Genomic DNA, 27,989 nt, shown 5'->3' with positions numbered 1-27,989 from the left:
ATGTTATTAAAAACCTGGAGAAAACCGAATGCATAGCGCTGATGTAAACAACATGGCGTCTAATCTATGTAGAAATATGTGAACTGTCTGGACTAGCAACATACCACTTAAACAGATAAAGTCGAAGAATCAGAGAGTGTAATAAAGCATTTATTTTATTGGACAAATGTATAAGGGTAATTCATATGCCTTGAAATTTTGAAAAAGGTACAAATTTCCTTCTGATTCGTGCAGTGCACTTTTTACATGTGCTTGGAATCATGTGATTCTTACTGTGAACTATCTGTACTAGAATTTAACCCGCTCGAAAATGTCTGGACTGTGTATATTTGGTTCATCAAGAACAGTGTTTTTAAGGGTATACACAACATGTAAAATTTTAATTAGACAGTTTTCAAAAATACATGTGCACTTTGGCATCTTTGCAAGGGACAAAAATTAAATAACCCTACCCCTCTTATTTTACGAATGTACCATTCCTAACACTTTAACAGTACCATATTTCCTTGATATGATGTATCTTCAGTGTTGCCAAATGAAGGAGTGGGTCCATAGACTCCATACTGGCTTATACTTGCCGAGAAAAAACAAGCAAAGTGAAACAAAAAAATAAAGTTTTGAAGAAATTTTTACAAAAAAAGAAATACGAATTTGTATATGTAACTTGATCTTTATCCTAAGGCTAAGGTCAAAACTTGTCTTGTTGCATCTTAACTGGTGGTACTCTATTTCTCATGTTTCTGTAAATAATACATATTCATGAATATATCAAATTTTAAGGAGGAGAGATTCTCAGGTTTTACCTCCAACTGTATGGGAAATTACAATTTTTAAATCGAATCTTACTTAAAGTTACTTATAGTTGATTTCCAGTACAGGAACCAGACTCATAATTTAAGTTATTTCTAATATTGTTTTATCCGTGACTTCCCGATATTTCTGCTCTGTAGTCATTGTAATATAGCTCTTTGTCAGACCAGCATTTATCTAATCGGTTTTTAAAGGTATTTATGGATGGGGCTTTAGTGATTTATCTGGTAGTTTGTTCCAGGTTTTAGCAATTCTAACAGATTTTTTGCAAAAAATAAAGGCTTTGGACTTTGAAATTTTTTTGAAAATAAGTTATACAGACCTTTTTCTAAACAACTTCACATATTGAGCTGATTTATAGAATGTGAGTCTACTATGGTGAGTTAGAGATCGAGTTCATGTTTGATTCTTCTCCACTGATTTGTTCCGAAATTACAGGCTTTGGACTTTAATAATTTCGTGAAAATAAAAGTTATATGGACATTCAATCTCAGATTTCAACTCCTAAAAATGGCTACTAGCTTTTTTGTGAGTGGGGCCATTCATGTTGTTCTGACACATCTAGTTTAAGACTACTTCCGACATCATGGACATTGTGACTTCATTACTAGAAGCAATGCTTTCTTAAAAGTCGGAGAAGACCAGTTGTGGATGCAGCAATCATTTGGGAAACATTTATCAATGCAAAACAAAAATTCCCCATAAACGAACAATTTGAGGAAATAAATTGACTGCAATCGTTTATATTAATTTCTCTTTCCAATTTCATAGGCTAAATATATGTATGTGTCAGACAGGGCTTCCAAAATTATTTTTAGCCAGCCGGACATTTTATATATTATACCAATTTTAATCCCTTAAGACTAGATAAACAAAAGGCAATTATGGTAATCAGTTGCCGAGTCGGCAATCCCAATGATTGACATTAAAAAAACCAACTATATTAAACTTTCTTTGATTCAAATTCGAAGTTCTGACGTAAACTGTGAAATTGGCAGTGCATCATTCAAAGTGTGCAACATCAGCATACTTATATCTGCCTTAGACTCTTTATTTGTGCAAAATAACGTTGTCAAAAACTTTACTTTTGTTTTTAAATCTAATACCGGATGTTATCTTGACAATGGTAAAACATGGACCAGAGACGGATACGTAAATTCCGTGTACGTTTGCAAAGCATGAATGAGTGTAAGTAGCTCTTTCTACGTTATTTCTTCAAGAAAATATTCGAAATAAACGTGAGATAAAGGTATCAATGACAATTTAAGCATTTTTTGAAGAAATTAGGATGCATAATTAAATTTCACACCTGCGCACATGCGCACACGTGTACTAGTTCAAACAGAGACATGTCTCTGGTTCAAACAACGTGGTTATGACGACTGTTCATTTTCACCTTTTTAATTTTTTCATCAAATCATATTTGTAAACGTATTTCTGATAATTTAAATCTTTTTGACTAAATTAATTAGATGCAAACCGCTGAAATGTAAGAAAATAACTTTGAGTAGACCAATCAATGTCCGGTTCAAAATAGTTTACCTGTCACCTGAACAGGTAAATTTCAGCTGTTTGACAACTAATTAGCCTTGATTAAAATGAGAAGGTATTAAAGTAGGGGTTGTTTTGATAGTACTTAATGATCATGTCACTTTTATGACCGGAAATGTGTGGCTGTTAAAGGCAAAAGGTTGGGTCAAAAAGATCGTGAATTATGTTAAAATTACCGTCTCTTAAGAAAGCCTTGAAAACTAAAAAGAAGATGACCGTTTCATGCTTTGCCCAGCCACAATTTACTGGACATTATACCAATGTCCGGAATATATGACCGTTTTGAAAGCCTTGGTGTCAGATGAATAGATCATTACACATGTTACATGTCATTTTCTTAATCTTCCCATGGTTGATGGCATTTCTCAGCACATAATATTTGACTAAATCATTTATATAGTGGAAATATGGAATAATACCAGGGCTGATATTGAAAATGCCATGTTGTTATCTATAGAAGTATTGATTGTTTTAATTAAGTACATTGAAATGACAGATTTTTTTTTAATGTTTTGTTTGAAGTTACATATATATGCAAGCACATTTCTTTTCTATGCAAGTAACAGAACAGAAATATGTAACAGAGTTAATATTGATATCCCAGCAGGCATTTCAACGTTGAAACAACGTTGAATCAACGTTGATATGTAACGTTGAAAAGACGTTGAAATAACGGTTGGTTTTGAAAGTTGACACAACGTTGAATGTCTGACGTTGAAACAACGTTATATTTTCAACATTGTATCAACGTTGATTTTTGATTGAATATAGGTTGAAACTTAACATTGAAACAACGTCACCCTAATATTGCAACAACATTCTTTCATGTTGAAATAAGCAATGCGTTGCGTGTTGTTGGTTCATCTGTCACATGTGTTTGTCGTTACAAATTTAGGAAGTTTGTTTTTCTCGTTTGAATTGATTGTTGAAGGGTGTATTGTGTCCGGGTCTTCTATTGCGGTCTATACGGTGTGGTGTGTGCTTATTGTTGAAGTCCGTTTAGTGACCTCCACGTCAATTGGACTCTGGTGGATATTTGTCTCATTGGAAATCATACCACATCTTCTTATATCTATAATAGTTAGTAACCACACAAGATATTGAAGCCACATGACTCTACAGAGGACATCAGCAAGATTTGAAAAAAAACCAGTACAACAGATGTCAAGTTATGACAAAAGCTAAATTAAATATAGCCAAAAGGTGATCTGGTAAATGAATACAAATAATCTCTTAATCAATTTTTATTATTTTCGTGCAAATGAATTGTAGTCTCTAAACTCATCCAACCATTTCTGGTGCACAATCCTTCTTTAATTCAGCTTCTGTTATCTTTGTGTAGGCCTCCATTACTCTTCCTGAAAAAACAAACACAAATACTATTTTGTAAACACGACTTAAGCAATTACGTAGAACGTCAATGGCAGGGAATAAAATGTTATATAGGCCAGGTTTTATTTTAAAACATTTACTGGTTTATATAATAGCGGATCCGTTTTTACCATTTTTTTCGCTCCTGTACATGTACAATGTAGCAATGCCGCCTATCTCGAGCACCACGATCTATTGTTCAAATGCCACCTATTTTGGCCACCACGATCTATTGTAACAATGCCACCCATCTCAAGCATCAGGACCTGTTGTAACAATGCCACCCATCTCGAGCACCAGGATCCATTGTAACAATGTCACCCATCTCGAGCACCAGGATCTATTGTTAAAATGCCACCTATCTCGAGCACCAGGATCTATTGTAACAATGCCACCCATCTCGAGCACCAGGATCTATTGTAACAATGCCACCCATCTCGAGCACCAGGATCTATTGTTAAAATGCCACCCATCTCAAGTACCAGGATCTATTGTAACAATGCCACCCATCTCGAGCACCAGGATCTATTGTAACAATGCCACCCATCTCAAGCGCTAGGATCTACTGTTAAAATGCCACCTATTTCGAGCACCAGGATCTATTGTAACAATGCCACCCATCTTGATTACCAAGATCTATTGTAACAATGCCACCCATCTCGAACACCAGGATCTATTGTAACAATACCACCTGTCTTATTGATTGCAGAGGTTATGTTTTAAATTTGATATGCATTAAAAAAATATTAATCCAAATCAAATCAAATCAAATCAAATGTCTTTACTAGTATTCCTAATTAAAGGTCCCATATAGAGCATATAAATCAATTCAAATCACAAAGTTCACACAAACAACACAGGCAATCCAACATACATACTGATTATTGATAATCAAAATTGTTAAAATTTAAAAAAAAATACATACCTTGACAGCTATTACTTTTATCCTTAAATCTTTCTTTCCTAAGTTACTGATCTGTCCCTTTCTTACGTTACTGTTCTGTCTCTAATACCTGTGCAAAAAATAAGAATAACATCGATCATCATCGCCAAGCAATATTTTAAATTTGTAAAATTCGATTGAAGAGTAAAAAGAAATTATTAAAAATTTCAGAGCATAGTTGACAATAATTAAAATAGTGTGATTATGGATGACGGGTTAAAATTTTAGATAAAAAAGGGGGAGATGATAATCTTACTTCGCAAAAGTTCCTTTTCTTTAACAAATCAGCAGTAAATAACTAAAATGAGCTGTGTGTAGGCTGAGTATGGTGTTTCCAGATTGTAGTACATATTTATATAGAAGTGCAGTCATAAATTTGAACGTACAACAAAAAAATGATGTACACACTGAAGTCAGTAATGTTATCTTTACAACATACACTATGGCGAGATTTTCAAAATATACACGTACGTTTGTGCATTTATAATCTCCCATGCAATGTTAACATCACACAATCATTAAAAGACAATTAATACAGCAACGGATAATAATTTAAAGAAACACTTACATTTCTATGAATTCTTCTTTGCTGAAAATGGTCCTAAATATTGTCCAGGAAAATTATACAATTTCCGCGTTTGAAAAAGGCGGTCACACACGTGTGGTCATACATTAATCAGCATCATGTCACGTGATAATTTTATCAATTGATTATTGGGAGTGCTAATCTACGTGTATCAGTTGTGTAGATGCCGCACTTTCACATGCTGTGTCTTATCTTTGATTAAAATATTTCCGGATAATAACAAATTAGTTAGTAGCATATTTCGAATTTGTACACTTTTATGATTTTGATAAACGTCCCGGTTTTGAATATTCCTAATTTTACTAGATATTGTACAAAAAAATGAAAGGAAACATTGATTACAATTTTTCATAACAAAATCCTTATTTATGAACTTTTGTTGATACAATAACAAAGGATGTACAACTATAATGATTCGCCTTTAACGCTGATGGTGGATAATTTTTTATACCGATGCATACAATTTTTTTTCTGGACGAACCTCCATCGTCGACATGTCAACCAACATTTAACGTTGAAACAACATATTTATTTCAACCTAACTTCAACATTTAAAATTCAACTAAAATTCAACGTTGAATCAACTTACTTTCTGCAACATAACTTTGACGTTGCTGTTACAACGTTGAAACAACGTTGAAGCAACGTCATGACGAAATATCAACCACATTTCAACGTTGAAATGACGTTGCGTGCCGGGTGGGATGGTTAGTAAAATGTAATAAGAGATGGTAACTGGTCCTTTAAAGATCCATGAAGTACAAAATGTATCACATCAAATTGCCACATCTACACTACAGTATGTATCTCCCAGATTATATTATATTCCAGTGCTTGTGTTTCCTATTATGAATTCTTTGATAGAGGGTTGCTGCGTACAACACGTAGAAGAAAGATATTGAACCAAGGGTTTGTTACTCATGATCAGGTAGCACAGAAGTCATTCATGATCCTTAGATCCTTAGAAACCCCACCAACTTTTGGTCAACTATAATGGAATACATTTTCTTGTTTTGTCACAGAATTTTTCTGCAACAGGGATTTGTGTACTACATTAATGACTTTTTTAGCTCACCTGTCCCGAAGGGCCAAGTGAGCTTTTCTCAAAACTTGGCGTCCGTCGTTGTCGTCGTCGTTAGCTATTTACAAAAATCTTCTCTGAAACCACTGGGCCAAATTTAACCAAACTTGGCCACAATCATCATTAGGGTATCTAGTTTAAAAAATATGTCCGATGACCCCGCCAACCAACCAAGATGGCCGCAATGGCTAAAAATAGAACATAGGGGTAAAATGTACGATTTGGCTTATATCTCTGAAACCAAAGCATTTAGAGTAAATCTGACATAGGGTAAAACTGATTATCAGGTCAAGATCTATCTGCCTTGAAATTTTCAGACAAATCTGACAACCTGTTGTTGGGTTGTTGCCCCTGAATTGGTAATTTTAAGGAAATTTTGCAGTTTTTGGTTATTATCTTGAATATTATTATAGATAGAGATAAACTGTAAACAGCAATAATGTTCAGCAAAGTAAGATCTACAAATAAGTTGTCATGACCAAAATTGTCAGTCGACCCCTTTAGGAGTTATTGCCCTTAATAGTCAATTTTTAACAAATTTTTGTAATCTTTTACAAAAATCGTCTTCTCTGAAACTACTGAGACAAATTTAACCATACTTGGCCATAATCATTATTAGGGTATCTAGTTTAAAAAATTTGTCTGATGACCCCACCTTCCAACCATCATGGCCAACTTGGTTAAAAATAGAACATAGGGGTAAAATGCAGTTTTTGGTTTATATCTCTGAAACTAAAGCATTTAGAGCAATCTGACAGGTGGCAAAAATGTTCATCAGATTTAGATTTATCTGCCCTGAAATTTTCAGACGAATCTGACAACCCGATGTTGGGTGTTGCCCCTGAGTTAGTGATTTTACAAAAATTTTGCAGTTTTTTGTTATTATCTTAGATATCATTATAATATCTTATATCTAATACTATTAATGATGATTTTAACCTTATTTTACATGATTTCCAAAGCATCAGTAAATACAGGTGAGCGACACAGGCTCTTGAGAGCCTCTAGTTATGAATTGGTACAATGTACTGTATATGATTGAACATGATTAATGGAATACATGTACCTTGATATTCTTTTGATATGTTTCACATTTCCACAATTTTAACTCTAGCTGCATACAGTCAAAGAAAGCTTTTTGTCTTGCCTGCGACGAAAGTCGTGGAAAGCGAGACATAGGGATTGCTTTTCCAGCGACGGCTGTGGCAACGGCGTCAACAATTGTTTAGTTTTCTGGTTAAGTAAGTTTGATAGGAACTACTTGTGATAGATCATTGATATTTAATATGAAGCTGCATTACTAACAGTACATATCAGTTTGAAAATTATTTTGAGGCCCTGCCCCCTTGGACATGGTCCAGTGACTTTGAGTTAATTAGCAATTTTCATTGTTAAGTTTTCTGCTTAAGATAGTTTGATAGGATCTACTTGTGATAGATCAATTATATTTTGTAGGAAGTTGCATTACTATCAGTACATATCAGTTTGACGACTATTTTGAGGCCCTGCCCCTTAGGACATGGTCCAGTGACTTTGAATCAGTTATCAATTTTCAATGTAAAGTTTTTTGCTGAAGTCAATTTGATAAGAACTACTTGTGATAGATCAATGATATTTTGTATGAAGTCACATTACTATCAGTACATATCAGTTTGACGATTATTTTGAGGCCCTGCCCCCTAGGACATGGTCCAGTGACTTTGAATTAATAGTTAGCAATTTTCAATGTTAAGTTTTCTGCTTAAGTTAGTTTGATAGGATCTACTTGTGATAGATCAATAATATTTTGTAGGAAGTTGCATTACTATCAGTAAATATCAGTTTGAAGTTTGACGACTATTTTTGAGGCCCTGCCACATCATTTTTGCCCATGGGACATGGTCCAATGACTTTAGATTAATTAGCAATTTTCAATGTTAAGTTTTTCTGCTTTAGTTATATTGGTAGGAACTACTTTCAATAAACAACGATATTTTCTATAAAGTTACATTACTGTCTGACAGGGATGGGCATGATTACTGACAAATGTAATCGATTAATAATCGATTACTTGAAGGATTTTTGTGTAATCGATTAATAATCGATTACTCTGATTTTTGTATGTAATCGATTGCAATCGATTACTTTAGCAAAAGTAATTACATTACTTTTCGATTACTGTCAATTACATGCTACAAAATTACAAATTAAATAAAGTAAGTTAAACCCAAAGTCAATTATGTTGTTCAATGTATGTATAGTGGAAATTTTGAACTTTACAAAAATAGCATTTAAAGCAATGTTTCCAAATTTTATGTTGACAGTTGTTTTCTAGATGGAAGCTTTTACTGTCTAAGGATCCGAAATATTCAAAAATTCTAGAAATTTTGGTTTTCAATATGAATGATTGGTGATAAAGTTCTTGCAATGGCATCACAATGCATCAATCACTTCTTTATATTTTAGGTTATTATCTCCATATTTTTGCAAATTTTTGCTGTCATACTGACTAAAGTTAAGTTTTTTGTTTTTACTCATTATTAACAGCTATATTTGAATATAGTTCATTACAATGTTGAAAGTTTACTCTAAAAAAAAACTATAAAAAAGTAGAATAATTAATTAGTTCAGCTAATTTTAGAGATGAAAATTTATGATTTGTAATTACATGCATGAATAAATCCTTTTGTTTTGACAACCTCCCTAATTACAGGCTATAATACTGCCAATGGAGTACAATTATAACCTGGGGCAATATAATGTAAATCTCCTCTTAATTAGACATAATTGAAATCAAAACAAAGTCTTCATCTTATTGATTAGAAGTCTTTGTTCATCTGATTAGTAAAGACAAGAAGTTTGTTGAGAATTTTGTATTCTCATTTCAAAATTATAAACAATTTATATTTTTTGTGCAAAAATTGGATACATGTATCTCTATTTCTGAACAAGAATTTTAATGCATAGCCATTTGTTCATTGTCAAAAGGATTTCGTGTACTTTGTAATTTTTATGTCATAACATTATAATGAATCAAATGTTTATCTATTCTAAGCTAAAATTCCAACTATTATTGAAAATTATGCTTTAAGGAATTTTAATACAAATAAGCTTACTACTGCAATATAGTACAGATTTTAACTGAAGACTTATTTCTTATTTAAATCTATTTTCTTATTTTTATATAAAAGGTCTTAAATTATTGACCAGCAAGAAAAGTCATTTGTTTCAAAAGCTAGATATACAGTATAATTTGATAGATCTGGTTGAAGCAGCTGGAGCCAATAGATAGATACAAGGCATTTGATAAACTCTTAAGTCATATCAATACATTTTATTTTTATCTGTACTATAAAGTGATGAATACATACATACTTTCATATAAAATAGATTATTTAACCAAAGTAATCGAAATGTAATCGAAAAGTAATCGATGATTACATCATAATATTTGCTGTAATCGATTAAATTACGATTACATGTAATCGAAAATATCTTCGATTACAGATTACTGTCGATTACTGGAAAAAATGTAATCAATTACAATCGATTACGATTACAGATTACGATTACCCCATCCCTGCTGTCTGTACATTTCAGTTTGTCAACCATTTTCAGACCCTGCATGCCCACTATAGATCATGGTCCAGTGACTGAATTAACAAGCAATGTTGCTGTCCATCAGATTGTCTTTTTCTGAATTTTACGCCTATAGGCGAGACATATCTCTTTGTCTACAGTTTAATATGTAATAATTTGATTTAATAAATTTTCTAATAAAAAAATTGATGAATATGATACTGAGCAAAATCATAGAAAAAAAATAACATGTACTAAAAGCAAAGCAAGAATAGTTTTTACCATTAACCTGACTCTTTCTTCAACAATTCATCCAAGGTGTCCTTTGTAGGATCAAATATCTACAAATGTATGATCCTTATAATACACATGTATGTGTGCTTATTGATAAATGGCATTTGATCATGATCTTTGTTATCCCTATCTGAACCAATATTAACAAGATGAAAACTTCAGCATTATTTTTTACTTCCCAACAAGAAAATTACGTGTATATTTTGTACAGGTCTTAACTTATATGATCAGTAACCATATATGTGACAAATTATAACCTTAAAGAAATATCACCAAAAAAAATGGTCAAATTTTATAAATTCCTAAATATTTAAAACATTTTGATTGTGGTTTTGTAAATGTTTTGGATTATAATCACATACAATGTAATTATTACTTGAATGTTAATATACAAAATAATTTTCTTTTTTTTCACAATAAAAAAATTTCAAATAAACAATATTACAGTACTGTAGTAATTTCAATGATGTAATTACCATGTAAGAAGATGTAAAGAATTGTGTCTTGTCAATTAAAATGGGTATTAAGTAAATGTTCTGTTTCTGTAAACACCCCAAAAAAATAAGGAAATAATCCCACTATTACTCAGTAGATACTACCTGAATCATGTATTTTTCCCAAAGATCAACCTTTGTTATACTTAAGAGCTGTCTTTGTTTCAATGAATCATGGATGACCTTTTAAGTATAGCTCTAAATATATTTGACTACTTTGAAGTAAGTTGGTTCACATGCATAAATGATTTATACTGCAAATGAAAAAAATGCTTTCATTGTAATGCAATCTTTTTTTAATTATAGGATTTTAAAAAGAAAATAATGCAAGCCAAAGGAATCCATGTGGAGCCTCTTTTTAGTTCTCCTGGAAATCCACACAATACAACAGCATTGCTTGATACCATTACTAAACTCAAACAGGATGTAAAACTTTGTCAACACGAAAAGAATGCAGCCATAGAGCAGCTGAATTGTTTGATATCACTAATAAAGAGGTAATTACTGTTTGTCCTGCCTATAAAGAGTTATCAAGAAAAGACATATTAGTGTCAATATGTTGAACCTGTCTATTTAGACTTATCAAGGGAAGACACATAATATTTATTTAGTGACCCTTAAAATTGTAGACATTTCCACCAATATAATTAGGTACATAGTGAATATGAAAATGTTTGTGCAGGGGTCGTTTAGGCTTATATCACAATCACGTGAAATGCGCAGTAATATCCCAAGAAGGGAATAAACAGTAGAAAGCAAAACAATGCTCATGCTGATGTGAAAATGGTTATAAGTAAATGCTATTTTCATCCTGAGCTTATGCATTGAAATAGGGAAAAAATAACAGCTTGCTAAATACAATGTATATATAAATAAGAAGATGTGGTATGAGTGCCAATGAGACAACTCTCCATCCAAGTCACAATGTATAGAAAGTTAACAATTATAGGTCAAAGTACGGCCTTCAACACAGAGCCTTGCAATTGGCTCACACCGAACAGCAATCTATAAAGGGCTCCAAAATGATAGTGTAAAACAATTCAAACAGAAAAACAAGCAGTCTAATCTATATAAAAAACGAGAAATGAGAAACATCTATGAACCACACCAACAAAGGACAACCACTAAACAACAGGCTCCCGAATAATTCACTTACCGGTATACCAAAATTTGTATTTTATATCTCTTTAAACTGCCATGCCTTTGAGTGCCATTTTTTATCCAATATCCACTTTTTTATTTTATTTCAGACCTGTTTTTTTGCAATTGGAGTCATTAAAGGTCCATTTGTTTTAAGCGACTTTCCATTGATCAATAGTTAAATTATGACATAAAATTTTTCATGATGTTCTTTCAATTGTCTGATTATGTTATTTGTCTTTTGTTGTTTTTATTGAACTTAATATTCTTGATTGTCCCCTTATCATATGCTTATCTCTTTTTTTAATTTTTATTTGGTTTCATTGAAATTTATAGACTGAACTGACACTTCTTCATTAATTGTGACAGTAAAAGTTATACAGTGATTTCTAATTATAATTATTATCTGGTGAATATAATCTAAGAAATTGAATGCCTTCTAAAAAATTGTATCATGATTTTAAGTCTGTTATAAAAGATTATAATATATTTATGATTCTGCTTTTAAAGGTCATGGACTGGAGATTACAATGCATCCTTACACTTAGCCAATATAGTGGGTGAGTTTATTATATATTACATCCTAAATTATGCTATCATCTTAAAAAATATCATTCATTTTTATTACCACAAAACTCAGATCAAGTTCGAATTTTGGTGGCATGACTTCTACCGTTCTTGAGTTATGTCCCTTATAACATTATATGACCATTTTGTCAGTAGGGGCATCATCTGTGTCCCATGGACACATTCTCCATTTAGTTTTGAAAATTTAAACAAATAATTTGACATTTATAGATTTTATTAAATTTCTGCCACATGTACATGATATACAGCTGTGGATTCATTTATCATGTTTATTTTTCTTGGGTACCATTTTGTTTTGGATTGAGTGAAATTTGTATTTTTGTGGATATTTGATTTCATGTTTTGCTGAAATTTGTATACATTTAGCTTATAAAAAATTTCTATGACTATGTTGAACATTTAAATTAGAAGTTTACGTTTAACCACGAACTTTGCTGACGTTCATTTGTTAATCAACTCATAAAATATAACCATGTGAATCATATGACTGTACTTGTTATTCAGAAGTTTCAAAATATACAAATATTTAGCACCAGTTAAGCTATAAGGGAGATAACTATGAAAACAAGATTTGATAAAGTCTAAAGATCAAGTTATACATTGTATAATATATAAAGATATAAAAGATGATATTCATAAAACTATTATGTATAATGATAATAGTTTTTGTGGACCCAGATTATTTTGTTGCATGGTGTTGATGTGTATTAATTTTTGTGGTTTAATTTAATAAGGATAATATTCTGCATTTGTTTTACATTTAACATATATAATGCATTTTGAGGGTATTTTTTTATTAAAAATTGAAATATTAGTACACTATGGAAGTTATTAATTTTACAATATTCCTCTTTTTTGTGTGTGGATGAAGTGGTCCTCACTTCCAAAATTATTCAATAATTTATCATTTATATCTTACAATTGTAGGACTACCTCCTCCAGAGTTTGATTATAGAGCCACTCATCTAACAAATACACCAGTTCCTGACAAATCTGTATGTTTATTTATTGTATATATAAAAAAAGCAAAATAAATGTAAGATATCATATAGCTAGTTATAATGGCATGAATGGTACATGTACTAATGAAAAAAAATATGCACAGGGATAGATCATCTTATATTGAACCATCAGTTTACACTGTTGGTTATTTTCTCACATAGAACAGTAATTATTTTAATGTTTAGCAAAAAGAATTTTGAAAAATATATAGATTTATTGTTATTTGTCTAATGTCCAGTGACAAATATTTCATGTATATTGAGGCGGAGAAAAGGTAGGTTGTACATAAAAAAAGATTAGACATGTTTCTATGTATGGATACTTTTATGGTTGCAGGCAAGAGCGGCAATGCTTTGGGAAAGATTAAGTATAAAGTTATTGGACAGAAACTATGCTGAGATCCAGGAAGAAATCAGACAAAGACAGATGCTGTATATGCAGAATCGTCAACTGTACATGGATGAAATATTACATCATCATCAAATAGATATGGGGAAAACACCGGTCAGAAAAAATTCAAAAACTTATGAAGAAGTTGACAGAAGGTTTATTAATGCATACAGCAAGGTATGGGAATTGATTATTATAATCTTTTTGCTAAATATTAATCAATGAGATTGTAATCTGTCAATAGCTGAGGCCCCTTATTGGGGTGTCCAAGTAATCACATAATCACAAATTTTTTGCCAATATAATCACATAATCATTAATTATTTTTTTAAACAAGATAATCAAATAATCAAAAATACAGTCCGAGATTTTCAAATAATCAAATAATCATGAAATATTTGGTCTGGTAATCAAATAATCACTATAAAAATGGTCAAGTAATCACATAATCAAAAACCCCATTAGGAGGCTCATAGCTTATATGCATAAGTGTTTATAGGCTGCTGTTACATGAATATTGTATAAAGCTTTTATCGTAACTGATGTTAATTAAACCTTATATATATATATAATTTCTGGTAAACGAATGAATTTCCTACAGTTTGTAAGTTTAGGTTGTCAATAACAATTCAATGACTTGTGCAAGTTTCTAATATACTTAATTTAGTGTCAGTCTATTGAAAATGAGGTGCACTTTTTTAAATAGGTCTTAGGGGTTTTTGTATTTGTAAATGATTTGGCTTTGTTGTAAGTATTAGATTGTCATAATGAGGAGACAGGAGCTAAACACACAAAACAATCTAAGATAAAGAGCATTTTATTTTAACAAATTAATTTGCACTTTGCATGGAATTCTATGGAATATAAGGACATTTTGGTGAAATGCAACCCTCAGACAAGGAGCATGTATAAAAAATCTTAAATAAAACTGGGCAAAAAGTTGAGTATACTATTTGCATATTAATGTCCTAAAGTTACAAAAAAATATAATGTTGAAGAAAAAATTGTTTTAAGTTTTAAATGCTAGTGAATGAATTAATCAATTGCAAATAGGGATATAGAATCATTTCTGTTCGACAGTGCTTTTACACATAAAGATGAATACAATGAATTATCTCCCTTATCTAGCCTTTGAGAAAATTTAGTTCTGTAAATGTTTTGCAGATACAAAGTTTATCTCTGAATATTGAATTGTTTATGATATATATCAAAACTGAATCCTTATTAAAGGAGGTTTATAGTTGTAATATTCTAATTTATTTGATTATTGAACTATAATTATTGAAACTTATTTCAATAACTGTATTATACTCAACTTTAATTGTATATATGAGGTCTTTTGCAAAGGATAGTGTTTAAATATTTAAATGCAATTAATTTAAAGTGAAAATACGCAGTATCAGGGGCAGGGTTGTGCTGGGAGTGCACCCCCTAAAAAGGGTTAAATATAATTTTCTGGCATAGAAATGTTAAAATAATTTACTCATGCATTTTGCTCTGCTCTGTCAAATTGATAGGACTATGCCCTCCTTAACTTTAAATCTTTGGTCCTCTCCTGAGTATATGAAAAAGTTAAGATTTGTAGAAAGTCTGATATGTTAATAATTCAGTTTGAAATGCGATATTTGTAAATTTGTATACTAAACTAAAAACAAATGAACAAATTTACGTACAAGGAAACAAAAAACTTTTGACTTTAGATTTCCTAACATGTTATTTAGTTTCCAAAAGTTGTAACGACAGACAGGAGTAAAAAAGATAATAGAGGCAATAGATCAACACCTCGAGTAAGTCTTTTGTACACTGAGGTTAGGTAGATTATTGATATATAATATTAAAAGGCCAAAGAAAAATACACATATCTGTTTAAGGTTTTATAAATTCAAAAAAGAGTAAAGGTTAGAATTTAATAAAAAAAAATATTCTAAAATGTTTTATGTAAAGAATGGATGTACAGTGTTGGCCAAAATGTTCAATTAAATGGATTAAAAAAGAAGGCCTTAAAATTAGGCTTGACAGAAAAACCTTAAACAGATACAATACAGCTTATTTGGACTTTATCAGTTCCAACAGTCCACAATGGGAATGGGTACAGGATGAACAAAATTTATAGATGGTCTGCAGTGCCAAACTCAATGAATGGACATGTAATTTTTTTCTTTCATCTGCAGACTTAAATGTTCAATGCCTTAAACGATGACCAAAGCTTCTGTGCTAAAATTTTTTTTCAAAAACTGAGGCTAAATTTGAGTGGGCAGGAGTATATGGCCTATTGTGGGCAGGTTGACATCGCTTAAGCTGTAAGACGTAGACATTTTTCTTGGCCTGACTTAATTTTAGATATTTCATAAAAGGTCGTCTAGAGGTTTTGCATAAAGTTATGGTATTGTACAGCTTTGTAGGAAGTTTGAAGCACTCCTTCCAAACTACATGTAAACCCTTTTTTTAATACAAATGTAATATTAGTATATATAGTGCTAATAGATTTATATTTTTGTTTTTGGGGTAAAGATTGCATTCTGAACTGGCTTGATAACTATATTTTCAAGACCTCATCACTACGTTTGAGAGTACAAAAACATTGAGGTGAACATTTTTTACCTTTTAAATTATCTGAGTACATTTCAAGCAATTTATCAATGAAATATATACTCAGATATTTAAGTTACAAAATGATATGCATGAGTACAACTTTACATATCAAGAAAACTATTTGATTGAAAATTTCAAAAAGGAATCTATCTGTTCAAAAAAAAGCCATTAAAGGTAATATGAACTTTTGTTCATAAATGTAGTTGAACCTAGCTATGAATAAAGGAAGAAATCTCCGATTAAAAATATAACTTTCCATAGCTAATACAATGCAATGTTTAACTTTTAGATTACACTGTAAAATGAATGCAATCTTTACCCTAAGTGCTCACTAGCATTTTGATTAAATTTTATCCCTTATTATATTGGTATAATTTTCAGCCTAAAGAGTAGAGTCGACATTTTATAGTGGTATTGTTATTTTTTTTTACAAAAACTTTTTTTTTATATGTACTTTTTACTGTAATGCCTAATGACTAACAAAATGTTTCTTGTAATTCTTTATTTCACTACAAACTTCCCAGGAGAAGGTAAAAAGCTACAAAAAAATAAACAATCATAAGTAATTGTTCCTAAGTTATTTCTTAACATGTATTGTAATTAAACATACTACAAGTAATGCAAAACAATGAATAAATCCCTTATTATGCTTTAAATGTTCAAAACAAACAAGAAAAATATATTTCTCCAATTTATCAATTTGCTCCTAAATGCACCTTTGTGTCCAGGTGAGCAGAATTTGTAGTTGCAACATGTTCGGTTCACAACAAGGCCAAAGTAAAAGATAACATTTACTAAATTTTATTATCGGTATAAGGACATCATTCGTAAATATAGCTCAACATGCAGACTTCTTACACGTTCAGGTAGTTCACATCCAATTTTTTATGGAAATATTCTTTATAAAGCACAAAAATGTCAGTATTCACCTCTGAAGCTAACAAAACCTTTAAATAGACTTATTAAGAAGGGATATAGTTATGATACTGTTGTCAGGTCATTAAAGATTGCATATTTTGGCGTTAATATTGATTCACTTAATGGGTCTTTGCATCGGCACTAAACACATTTATTTAAAAACCAGTTGTTGGCATGACAAGGGTTATGTTCTTCTCATATATGTTATGATGGTATGATACTAAACCCCTAACGGGAAGGATTGTACCTGATATTCATATGATGAAGACATAACCTTTCAATCAGTTTAATTGAAGTCTGGAGCTGGCATGTCAGTTAACTGCTAGTAGTCTGTTGTTATTTATGTATTATTGTCATTTTGTTTATTTTCTTTGGTTACATCTTCTGACATCAGACTTGGACTTCTCTTGAACTGAATTTTAATGTGCATATTGTTATGCGTTTACTTTTCTACATTGGCTAGAGGTATAGGGGAGGGTTGAGATCTCATAAACATGTTTAACCCCGCCGCATTTTTGCGCCTGTCCCAAGTCAGGAGCCTCTAGCCTTTGTTAGTCTTGTATTATTTTTAATTTTAGTTTCTTGTGTACAATTTGGAGTTTAGTATGGCGTTCATTATCACTGAACTAGTATATATATTTGTTTAGGGGCCAGCTGAAGGACGCCTCCGGGTGCGGGAATTTCTCGCTACATTGAAGACCTGTTAGTGACCTTCTGCTGTTGTCTGTTCTATGGTCTGGTTGTTGTCTCTTTGACACATTCCCCATTTCCATTCTCAATTTTATTCTCTCACTATGATATAAGTATTTTTGCTTTTTCACATGAAAAGAGATAAAAATATAAACATTTTGCATGATATGATATATTTGATAACATTTAAAGGGTATGAGCACTGAAAGACTGAAAAAGATATAAACACGATAGAGTTAAACAGGAAGCACTTCCCACATGCATTGTTAGTCAAGGATCACTTATTATAAAAAAAGATACTTCAATTTTTATGTTTCTTTGCAATATTGAATAATGATTTGCTGATTTTTGTCAACTTATTTTATGTAAATATATTTAGAATGCCAACAAGAAAATCACAGATTGTTTTTTTTTACTTGTTCTTTTGAAATTGTATCTTTAATAAAAGTGATAGATAGTACTGTTCAATTTAAACATACATGGCATCCAAGGATATTATTAGGAATATTGGATAAATCTTTTAAAAGATTTACTACTATTAGATCATGTAGATTGGGCATGCATGTTTGATGTTGAAACCTATTTTATTGTGTCATTATTTGATATAATTTTTGTATAAATGGAATAGTCTTTAAGAAAATCTGTCGATGTTTGCAGCAATTATTACACTAGACCATTCCAAAAACTAATTTTTTAATCTTGAATCCTGTTTTTGAAGTAAGTAATTTAAATTCCATTACAATTATACTGATTTAAAACATTGAAGATTCAAGGGGTTTAAAACTGAATCAATTATATATCAACACTATGTATCTTAAATATTTAAGAATTGCTTGAATTTTTTTGCATCTAATTAAAATGTTTAGCTTAATTTTGGGAACTTTATATGTTCACCTTTCTGCTTCAAATATACTTATTATCAAATGTCATTAACATTAGCTTCAACAGTTAGGGGCATTACCTAAACAAGTAACTTTAAAATAACCTATACAAGTAATGTTGAAAACGAGGCTATATTAAATATTACTTATATAAGTAACTTTTCTAAATATTATTTTCATAGGAGTCCATTAATACAGATTATACTAGCTTAAACAAATTTTCACAGTCATCTGGTTATTTTTCCCATGAAATATAAAAATAAATCCTCCTGAAACACTAATTGCCTTTCCAACGCACTTACACGCTTCTTGGTCAAAGATTGGTCTCATGGGACTATTAAAATACCATTTTCCTTGAATATCTTGAAGGTAGACAGATATAAATAGAAAGAAACTTGTGCTTTAATTAAGACTTAAAATTATTTATAATTTGTAACCCAAAACAATTACATAATATGTTCCTTGAATAATTATAATTACTAATTCTTTCAAAGATGTATAAAATAACTTATTCAAGTAATATTTTTGTCATTATTTTTAAAAATTTATGAAAACTACATTTAGTCCATGCTTTTATTGAAATATAAAATAACTGTATTGAGTAATTTAATAATTTTCAAAAACAAATATTACCTATATAAGTAACTAAAAAATATTACTTGTTTAAGTAATGCCCCTGACTGTTCAAACCTAAAACGGCACAAAATGTATTGTTCGTTTCTCAGGTCATATTTTTTTAAAGAGATGAGTAAGGGTGGCATCATTTGTTATCATTGTACTGTGGATTCGTTATTTTTCGTAAGTAATCAATTTCCATTGATATAGGTCAACCAAAAAATTTAATTTGAATGTTCAACCCAGTAATTTTTCTTAAGGAGTGTATGCTGACTTTGTTAAAACTATGAAATCAAATATTCATGAAATTATAATTTTTCCTTAATCCACAAAAATTGGTACCAAAGAAAATTAATGGATACACTGTGTTTGATATAAAAAATGAACGAGGAAAGCATTTTTTAAAAACTCCTACACTTGGAGAAGAGTGCAACCTTACAAGAAGTTTAAAGATTATTATTTTGATATTCTCTACCGTTTGTAGACTAAACAGACAGGAGGCTTAAAACAGAGGGTCAAATCTGCACCAGCAAGACCTAGAACTGCCAAAGATATGGTAAATGGGGCAAATGTCAAAATGAAAGACCTGTTTGTGTCAAATAGAAGTGGAGAGCCACAGATTCCTTTTACAGATACAAATACAAAATCTGTGAGTGTTCTTTTCAATATCTCAGACATTTGTTTAAAATAACCTCTTAAGATTAATGATCATTACAATGTTATACTAAGAAAGGAATTGACCTGTTATGACCTATTTTCAACTGTGGTAGTCACTTTCTATTATCAAACAAATTGTGAAAAAGTTGTGAATTTGATGTACTTAGATGTTCAATGAAGGTGTACACTTCAATAGTTTATGTTAAAGAAAATTCATAAAAATATGATTTAATAATTAATCTAGGACTAGTATTAATGTTTTTCTCCCAGCATGACGTGTTGCGGGCGACATAGAAATATCGGGTGTCCATCTGTCCTTCTGTCTGTCAGGTCTTCTTATAGTGCTCTCACGTGTACAGTTCTTGTCATAATTTTTATAAAACTTATATCAAAGGTTAGTATTAGCAATGTCTTGGGGACAAGTTCGAAAATTAGTGACGATTAAATATTTTTAAAAGAGTTATGCCTCTTTGAAATATTAATTATATGGAAAATTGCATTGTAAGCGCTCTCACACTATTTTTGCCAGAATTTTATCAAATTTAAATCAAAGGTTTATATAAGCAATGTCTCAGATGAGTTCGAAAATCAGTGCAGATCAAATATTTTTGAAAGAGTTTTGCCCCTTTGAAATATTAATTCTATTTGAAATTGCATTGTATTTGCTCTCAAGCCTTTATTTCTCTTAAGATATTTATAAAGTTTTTAAGAACAACAAAAAACGTTTTTTTTTTTAGTTATTGCCCTTGGATAGATAAGATCTGTGCAATATGGGGACATCGGAACTCTGTTCTTTTATCTCAATGTATTTTGTATGATTTTAAACACATTCATATGAATATAATTAAGGAGATGTGGTGTGATTGCCAATGAGACCACTGTCAACCAGAGACTTAAGTATGAGGATGAATCATCTATAAGGTTCTGTAAGGCCTTGAATAATGAACCAAATTCATACTGTATAGTAAGCTATGCTAGCCCTTGGTTAACAGAATAATTAGATAAAAGATGATTTTAAAAAAACTTGATGTAAATTAAATGATCACAGAATTTGAATAAAAAATGATTAAAAATGAAACAGGTACAGGAAACCAAACCAAAATGAATATGGGAAGTGAAAATAAGAATTCTTGGAGATCATACAAACTTAGGACATATTGAAAGCAGTAGGTTATGGACAAATCAGATCCTTGTATTTTGGAATGATTGACTGTATAATTATGTGCAGCTTAATTTCACTCAGTTATTGTCTGATATTGCCATATTTTGTGAATGCACCATCAACAAAATAAAAGAAATTGAAAGTTGATCCTCTATGGATTTGTTTTTAGAATAAAAATGTAAAGTTAGCTTGGATGTAGGATATTACGATTGAACTTTTCAAAAATCTGACTGTTATATACTTGTAGATGAATGTTCAAAATAGTGGAACACCTTATGGAAAGAATAGATTAGATTATGATGATCCACAAAGATATGGTCAGGTTGGTAAATAAACTTGTAATATTGTGGAAGAAATTCAATTCTTTTTACACTGTTAAACCAACAATATTATTAGAAAGTTTACATTGATTTACACTATTGAAAATAAAAAAGTATACATTAACTGTTGTAGATTAATCATATATCGGTTCCTTTTTATATTTCCTTCTTAGGTATGATGTATTTTATTCCACTGCATGTTTATATTGATATCGAAATCAACATTTGATTGGTTGAGACTATTCCATGTGACGTAGAACAAAACTTCATATTCCCCTCTGAATGTCGGGACTTCAGTGTGCGGTGTTATGTGCGGTTAATGTTTATAACTTTTTGAATCGGTTTATTTTAGAGATAGTATAGTAATTTCATTTTTAAAATTATTTCAGATTAAAAAATAAAACAAAAAGAATAAATAATTAAATTTTGATCGGTACTGATGCCCTCTTGAAATATGAATTTTCTTGGGTGAACAAATCTTCATATCTCCCTCAGGCATGGGAAATAAATGTATAATGTTCTACCATTAATGTCTGTCCATATGTCAGACATCATAAGATATCTCTTTTCTTAAATTGATTCAATCTCAAGAAATACTAACCCCATGCAACAAAATTGCTTCGGGGAATAATGTTTTTGACCTGACCTTCTGTCAGTCTATTCGTCAGTCCTGTTCTTGTCATAGCAACTTCTCTGAAGCCACACTACAGAATTTTATGAAACTTTGAAGGTAATAAGGACATACTATGTAGATGTGCATATTGACAGGAAATTATGATTCAATGTTTTCTTCCTAGGAATTATGCCCCTTTGAACTTAGAATTTTGACCTGAATATACTACTGCAACAGTTTGTCAGTGAAACTCCTCTTTAAACACACAACAGAATTTCATGAAACTTTGTAGTTAATAAGGACATAATATGTAGATGTGCATATCCACAAGAAATTGTTATCAGTTTACTTTTGTTATGATTCTTTGAACTTATTAATCTGGTGAGATTGTGTTTGCCCAGCACATAATCATTCTATCATATTGGATATCTACTTGTGATGTATATCAAATCCAAATAAAAAATGTGATTATCATGTGATTAAATGATTAAAATGAAAGTCTGATACATAAAGATGAAATTACTATAAAGTAAAGATGATTTGAGCACTTGTAAAAGATATAATTGTTATCACTTAGTTTAAACATATTTTATTGTTCAAAAAGGACAAACAGATTAGACACAAGTTTTTCAACGTCTTCTCCACTTTATCACTTGCAATGGAAGAGTAATCATATTAATTTCATTGCATGACCACCAAACTAAGACTATAGTACATCAAAGATAGCTTTCACTGTCTTCCATATTTGACTATGCCATTCTGAATGTGTATAAAATTGACTATATATGCTTTCAATTTTACAGAAAAGTTTATTTGACCTTGATGCTGTGTTTGGACCAGATAATGAAAACAGAAAACCTCAGAGACCAGCTAGTGCATTTATACCTAGAGGTCAGCAATCAAAGTCCAGACCACAAAGTGGACATGGAAGTAAGTTTCTGTCATTGTATTCTCATAATTCCGTGAAAGCATTCTGCTTTGTAAAAATTTGTTTGGAGACTCCAACAAAGAGAGTTGAGAAACATGTGTAACTTTATATTCTTTAAATTTTCAATATGCAGTAAGTTGTAACAGCCAAAACGAATTTGATTTTAAAAGTTTAAAAGCTGAACATATATATTATCTTATTCTGTTTATCGTCAATCAGGACTGAAATAAAAACATATGGTGATGTCATACCTATTTAGTATTTTACGTAATCAGCTTCTATTATTTTCAGCCTGCCTGTAGGTCCTAAATATATCACGGAAAGATTGATCACACATTGACGTTTACACTTTTTATAATGTAATTGTTTTTTCATTTTTTCTGGATTTTGGAATTTTTTTTCAGAAAATTTTACGAATGGTTAATGGTACTTATTTTGTGTAATTATCTCCTCCAACAGAAATCTACCTAGATCCTTAAAAAATTGTTCAGAATATTTCACATAGGATTGAAGTAATGTACTTGCTATTATTGAACTACTTTAGGAATTTTTCTATAGTATCAATGCTGCAATTGACATATTGAATATAATACATTCTTTTATCAGATAACAATTGATAATTGTTTTTTCTTTATTTATTGCAGCATTTATGACCCAGAAGTCAGAAAGGCCAATGAAATTTGAAACGACAAGACCAGTGTCAGCAAAGACTCCAGGAAAGAAAAGTTCAACCTTAAAATCTGCTAGTGAACCAAATATGGGCAGAAAGACTTTAGAACCATTTCCCACATTCCAAGTCAATACCAGTAATCAAGATATTGAAGATGAGAAACACATTGATATAAATGACAATGCTTGTGAAAATTCTGATGATGATTCATCTGATTTTGATATTGAAGAATACAGAAATCCACCAATAAAAGTTAGGGTTGAGTCTGCACCAGCAAAGAGACCAGCACATGTTGATAAATTTGTTAAAGAACTTCAAACTATGGAAGAAATGGAACGAGATTTTAAGAAAAATGCAATACACCTTCAAAAGAAGTTGGGCATAGATTCAAATGGTTTGGTGTCATAATGTACAATATCATACATATATCTGTACGTTAGAAAATAGATGAACAATTGTATACATATATATATTGTACTATTTTCTGCAATTTCCAAGGAAACTGTCCACATGTTGTATTAGCATTTTACAAAATTAGCCTGAAAATTTGTTTACAGTAGTGTAATGTTTACTATTTGAGGTTGTTTTATTCAAATATCTTAAATGAAATTAAACCTATTCAGTATCTGATAACATGTCATGGGTATCACTCATCTTATGCAGGTAGTCTGGACATATTTTCAAAGTCTGACCTATTATCATTGTTATCTATAATCTATTTGAACATCCTTTTCTTTGAAATCACCATGTTAGATTAAGAAATTGGAAACTGAACATTATAACTGCCTAACCGGTTGGTGATCCGTTGAGAATTCATGGCAAATATTTCATTGCTATGTATATTTTATAACCAACTGTCCATTGTTGAAAACTATGTTGTTCTCTATTTGCCTTTCAGCTAGCTTTGTTGGGTTGCTGTCTTAATTATGTATATCTGACATCTCTTTATATATAATTATATGAATAATGACAAAATAACAAAATTCTTTTTGAACACAGGTATGACTATAATTTGGCATATAGATTTAACTTAGTCTGTCAATAAATACACTTTTGCAACAGTTGGATTGATATGATCTACATGTTATTCTTAGTAAATTAAGCTATGTACAATTTTTTAAGTCAAAACCCAAAATACAGTTAGTTCTGTGGTATCCTTTAGATTTGGAGACTTATGGTGAATTATCTATTAGATTCTTTTTGTAGCTTTTCCAGTATTTCTTTTTAGCATAGGACAACAATGAAATTCAATGAAATTCAGATACTTCATCTGTTACATATTTTACAATGAAAATTTGTAAATGTTTTCTTTTCTTCAAGAAGGTTTTTTTTTTTTTTTTTTTGTTAAATGATTATGTAATTTTATGTTTTTAGTGCTAGTCCTATTAGATGATAGTCATTTTGTAAATATTGTAATAGCTTATTCAAAAGGGAGCTTTACACATATTTTGTATTGCATAATTAAATCATAAATGTTGATATCTTGCATTTTATTTGTATACTCCTTGCAACAAAGGTTATAATTATCATTGTTTATCAATCTGTTCAACTGCCCATCTGCATATTTCCTATGATAACTGAAATTTGTATTTGATAGATTAGAAACTCATACAGTTATCATTAAAGCTTAAGTTAGATAAGAGTAAGCTACATTATGGTTTTGACAAATAATTTGCTGATGTGAACAAAATGCAATACAGTTTCTAGTATGATGAATGTTTGGTAGGTGGGTGGACAAGCAGTAAAGGTGGAAACATGAGAGAGAAGGGTACCCGCCTGTTTCATGTAATCAAAGCCTACAGTTACATGAAACATGATCAAGAGCTTTCAAACTTTGTAGAATGTTGAAAAAACAAAGAAGATATGCACTTTTATTTTGAATATATGGTGAATGTTTTCACATTTCAAGCTCAGTAAAATTGTCAGCAGCATTCTCAATGAAGGCTACAATTTTCCATAATTAACTCATCCTTTAATAAATTTTAAGCCTTTAAATCTAGGAGAATGCATGTTGGTACATTGAAGATATGCTCGTCACTTTGTGTACACATTAGGAGAGAAATTGCAAATTTTCTTAATGGTGTAATTAAGTCAATTCTGCTATATTTTCGATAAAGGATACCAATTTAAACATGTTGGGGCCTTTTTGTCGAGCCTTCGACTTTTGTCGAAAAAGCGATACATAGCGATCCTACATTCCGTCGGCGGCAGTTAAAGTTTTTGAAATTTTAATAACTTTCTTAAACTATACTGGATTTCTACCAAACTTGGACAGAAGCTTGTTTATGATCATACATGATCATAAGATAATATTCAAAAGTAAATTTTGTAAAAAAAATATTCCATTTTTTCCGTATTTTACTTATAAATGGACTTAGTTTTTCTGCCAAGAAACATTACATTTACTCTGTGGTTAAAGTTTTTGAAATTTTAATAACTTTCTCAAACTATCCTGGATTTCTACCAAACTTGGAAAGAAGCTTGTTTATGATCATAAGATAGTATCCAGAAGTAAATTTTGTAAAAAAAATATTCCATTTTTTCCGTATTTTACTTATAAATGGACTTAGTTTTTCTGCCAGTTAACATTACATTCACTCTGTGGTTAATGTTTTTAAAATTCTAACAACTTTCTTAAACTATCCTGTATTTGTACCAAACTTGAAGCTTGTTTATGATTAAAAGCTAGTATCTAGAAAGAAATTTTGTTAAAATTTTGTTCCATTTTTTCCGTATTTTACTTATAAATGGACCTAGTTTTTCTTCCAGTTAACATTACATACAGTCTGCAGTTTAAGTTTTTAAAACATTTATTAGATTCATAAACTATCCTGGATTTTTACCATACTTGGACAGAAGCTACTTACAATCAAAAGATAGTATAAAGAGGAATATTTTTATTAATTTTTTTCTCATTTTTGTTGAGCCTGTGATTAACAACAAAGTAGGCGAGACACTGGGTTCCGCGGAACCCTTACAAATTTTATATAGCCGACTATATGGTATGGTTTTTTCTCATTGTTGAAGGCCGTACAGTTGCCTATAATTGCTTAAATCCACTTCATTTGAACTTTGGTGGGTAGTTGTCTCATACCACATCTCCTTATTTTTATAAAGCAATTTAAATATTCATATTCATTGAATATGGGCTCCTCAATTTGATTTCATAATGATGATACAATTTAAGTAATTTTAAGCATCATTCTCAATGAAAGTACACATACTTTGTAGCAATTTTGGATGTTTTGCTTAGATTTTCTAATTGGTAGAAATCAGTTAATATTATCTTTCCCTAGTACCATTCAACAAGAAGTACATTGTAGAGTTTTGGAACTTTTTGAGGGAAAATTAGTGTATTTTACAACATTCCAAACAAACTCAATTTTGCCTCAATAAAATATCATGTAAATATTTGAATATTTTCAAACTTCATTTTGAGGATTTATTTTGACAGATAATGATTTTTATCATAATTTTGAAAGTTTATTTCGTTTTCGCTAAAAAAATAATTAATAGTTTCAATATTGAGTAAATGGACCTGATAATTTATATGCAATTGACACAACATTTATAGTTTATACTATCAAGCTGTTAATTTTTTTTACATAGAATACACACACATAGATTATCAATCAGAATCTCAAACATAAACAAAAACTTGCCAAATTGTTTTTCTCATGACATAATGCAAAAGTGGTTGATGGCATGGTACAACATTCTTGCTTGATTGCAATGTACAACATTGTATTTGCAAAAAAGAAGTGGATGTACCTCAAATTTGCTTTATGTCACATTATGCCATTTTGCATTTCTGATTTGCAGCATATTTTTTTATGTAAAAAAGTATATATGATATGGTCAATCATACAAAGTTTGCTTTAACTGTATTGTTTTCAGACCATTGGATATTCAATGTAATAACAACTTCAAAACCAGAAAATGTAGTTATCTGTAGTTGATAAATAGTTAATTTGTTGGGATAAAGTGATATAATGTGGTTTTCTCATGAATAAAAGAATTTTAAGGTACTTTGTCTTTAACAGAAGTTATTATTTTGCGTATTCAATGCTAGAAACAACATTATTCTCATTTATAATACATCAACTTGAACTACAGGCAACAGTAACGTTTTGTA

At 30.5% G+C, this 27,989-nt stretch overlaps 1 protein-coding gene and 1 long non-coding RNA gene across 3 annotated transcripts; one reads left to right on the top strand and one right to left on the bottom strand.

Moving 5' to 3' along the window:
* The first annotated feature begins 26 nt into the window (after positions 1 to 26).
* LOC127702226 (uncharacterized) lies at positions 27 to 27,882 on the top strand. 2 transcript variants are annotated; one of them, XM_052206334.1, is made up of 10 exons: positions 27 to 138; positions 10,995 to 11,185; positions 12,339 to 12,388; positions 13,344 to 13,411; positions 13,755 to 13,985; positions 15,530 to 15,595; positions 19,989 to 20,153; positions 21,571 to 21,645; positions 23,060 to 23,186; positions 23,829 to 27,882. In XM_052206334.1, the coding sequence occupies exons 2-10, from the start codon at positions 11,013 to 11,015 to the stop codon at positions 24,260 to 24,262; spliced, it is 1,389 nt and encodes a 462-aa protein (XP_052062294.1). In that variant the 5' UTR covers positions 27 to 138; positions 10,995 to 11,012; the 3' UTR covers positions 24,263 to 27,882. The 2 variants fall into 2 exon arrangements, with proteins under 2 accessions (XP_052062294.1, XP_052062295.1); XM_052206335.1 differs by lacking the exon at positions 15,530 to 15,595.
* On the bottom strand, positions 3,591 to 5,373 carry LOC127702238 (uncharacterized). The gene is made up of 3 exons (XR_007982336.1): positions 5,244 to 5,373; positions 4,658 to 4,745; positions 3,591 to 3,719 (listed from the first exon to the last, which is right to left on the bottom strand). It is a non-coding gene; the product is annotated as an uncharacterized LOC127702238 (long non-coding RNA).
* Positions 27,883 to 27,989: the final 107 nt, after the last annotated feature.

The sequence above is a fragment of the Mytilus californianus genome, unplaced genomic scaffold (assembly GCF_021869535.1).
Source record: "Mytilus californianus isolate M0D057914Y unplaced genomic scaffold, xbMytCali1.0.p SCAF_5, whole genome shotgun sequence".
NCBI lineage: Eukaryota > Metazoa > Mollusca > Bivalvia > Mytilida > Mytilidae > Mytilus > Mytilus californianus.
The sequence above is the reverse complement of the archived record's forward strand: the minus strand, read 5'-3'. Positions and strand labels throughout refer to the sequence as shown.